Genomic DNA, 2,426 nt, shown 5'->3' on the forward strand with positions numbered 1-2,426 from the left:
ACACACACACACACACACATATATATATATATATATATATTATATTATATATTATTATATATATATATATATATATATATATACCGACCTTAGTACACACAAGCACATATTAGTGTCTGTGATTGCATGTGAAGTATCTCGTTGCCATGTATTATATTCTTGTGCATGGCAAGTTTGCTTTCTCGTAGGTGCAAGTTACCTGTGCTGCCTGCGATCTCGTCCCTGCACTTGAGACTACGGGTGTACGCCTATGCTTGCCCTCGTTACTATTGCTGACGTAGTATCTGTACGGGCATTTATAGTTTAGCATTGCATGGCTCTACAACATGTGTCGATGGACAAAGTGCGTCTGCCGTCTCTCTCGTGGGCCGCTGCGTGGTCGTCCATAGGCCTGCAGTGTCGTCTGTAGTGTAATGCCGTGTGTGTCTTTCTCAGCCAGGGCCCTTGCAGTGCTTCGTAGGTTTATGTTATGTTCCTCTATATCGTGTGTGGAAAGCTACCTCATGTGCGCAGTGGACGTCATACAAGTGATGTCACAGCTTGTCGTGATGTATTTGACATCACGTGACCCTATCAGCATGACGCAATAGGCGTACGTCATAATCACTGTGACGTAGCAGCGTGCTAGTAAACAGTCTTGTAACGTGATCCCTGGTGTCTTGCACACGCTATTGCTTTGCTTCTGCAGCTAAGGATGATGTGCGTAACCAGAGTGACCTGTCGGGTTTCTATCGCAATCTGCTGACGTCCAACGTTGCCATGGGAGCGGATGTCAAGGACTCTGCAAATGCCACAGACACCGCATCCGAGCCGACAATCGCTGGTATGTTGCGTGAGTTTAGAGTTTAGAGTTGAGGGTGGTTAATATATATATATATATTTATGTGTGTGTATCTGTATTCGTCTGCGAGGTGTGATGTGTACATACGCATGTCTCTATGTGTGTCTGTGTCTGTGTCTGTGTCTGTCTGTCTCTGTGTATGTGTGCGTGTGTGTGTGTGTGTGTGTGTGTGTATTTTTTTAGTGTGTATAGCTGTGTTGTCTGTGCATTGCACTGCTCGTGATAGTCTATGCCATGTAATCGGTCGCACGACTGTTACCACATCGAGTTGATTGTGCGCTAAACAGCAAGATGCGTGTTCGTCCAACCCTAGCATGGCCAAGGTACGCTGCAAGGCGTATTGGCTGTGGGCGAAAGGTTTTTAGGGTTTTATATGGGTGTAGGGTTTTTAAGGTTGTATATGGGTGCGTAGGCAGCAGTAGCGAATACAGTGCGACATTTAACGTCAGCTAATGGCAATCGTACGATGTTTGTCGTACCTCTTGTGCAGATAAAGCCAGAGCTGAAAGTGCATCCGCTATGTCTGAGCCAGCAGACGCATCAGACGGCCCAAGCGAACAACGCAGTGGGAGGCAGAGCCCAGCACCACATGGTGGGGGTAATCATGGCAACCCCACACACGGACAGGGCAGAGACACACATACAGGCGCCAGCACACGTACACATAGAGCCAACCCAGATGAGAGAAGTCCACGCGCACCGGAGCGCACCCGAGAGCGTACTCGGGAGTCTAGCAGGTCGCGTGTTGGCGATGGTGGGGGTCGGCGCCGGAGTCGAAGTGGGAGCAGGAGTAGAAGGAGGAGTAGGAGCAGGAGTAGGAACAGAGACAGGCGGACAGACAGGCACACATCTGACAGACACGAGCGGAGGGAAAGGAGCCACAGAGTCGACAGAGACGAAAACACGCACACTGACAACAAACACGGGACACACACAACTCAAGACACAAGAGGGCGTGATAGTGCTAACACAAGCACGAGCAAAAGCTCAGTTGCCCCTGTCAACGATGTTGTTACTCCTAGCAACGGTCGCGAAGGGGCTCAGGAGGCAGCAGCGAAGGCCAAGGCTGTCATGTCAAGCAAACGCAACACAGAGGATAGAATAGCAATGGCTAAGGCAAAGGCGCTCGCCAGAAAGCAACGCGGCACAAAGCGCGCAGATGTGGGTATGCAGGAAGACTGATCTAGTTGGCTGTGAACTAGGAAAGCTCGGATTAACAGAGTGTTTCCATTGGTGGATTGTAGGTTATAAGAGTGCTTCCATTGGTTGATTGAAGTTCATTTGACAGAGGAACTGGATATGATAAATGTGACATACGATCAACCAAATGAATGAGAGTGCCATCTTCATTGCCTACAACTATCCGCTTACCAAACGGATGCATAGCGGAAGAGTTCTAAAAATAGATTTGGCGTATAATTTATGTGAAACGAAATATTTAAAAGGAGCGAGAGAAAGAGGGGAGGTGGGGACTAGTATTCCAATCCGGGATTAATGCCTATAAATGGGGCAAAAACATCAAAGATCAAGCAAGGGCTATAAATGGGGAGAAAATATTGAAGATTAAGGCCTATTAATGATAAAT

The 2,426-nt window shown here is 47.7% G+C and overlaps 1 protein-coding gene across 1 annotated transcript; it reads left to right on the forward strand.

Annotated features, from left to right (window-relative positions):
* The first annotated feature begins 723 nt into the window (after positions 1–723).
* On the forward strand, positions 724–2,426 carry SARC_03734 (hypothetical protein). Its single transcript, XM_014302450.1, has 2 exons — positions 724–823; positions 1,332–2,426. The coding sequence occupies exons 1-2, from the start codon at positions 760–762 to the stop codon at positions 2,021–2,023; spliced, it is 756 nt and encodes a 251-aa protein (XP_014157925.1). The 5' UTR covers positions 724–759; the 3' UTR covers positions 2,024–2,426.

This window comes from Sphaeroforma arctica, assembly GCF_001186125.1.
Source record: "Sphaeroforma arctica JP610 unplaced genomic scaffold supercont1.197, whole genome shotgun sequence".
Classification (NCBI taxonomy): domain Eukaryota; class Ichthyosporea; order Ichthyophonida; genus Sphaeroforma; species Sphaeroforma arctica.

What these genes read in the sequence shown, in the direction of transcription:
- SARC_03734 (XM_014302450.1), top strand. Translation starts at nt 760, where the DNA reads ATGGGAGCGGATGTCAAGGACTCTGCAAATGCCACAGACACCGCATCC. An exon ending in ATCCGAGCCGACAATCGCTG is followed by an intron (nt 824 to 1,331) that starts GTATGTTGCGTG and finishes CCTCTTGTGCAG; the next exon opens with ATAAAGCCAGAGCTGAAAGT.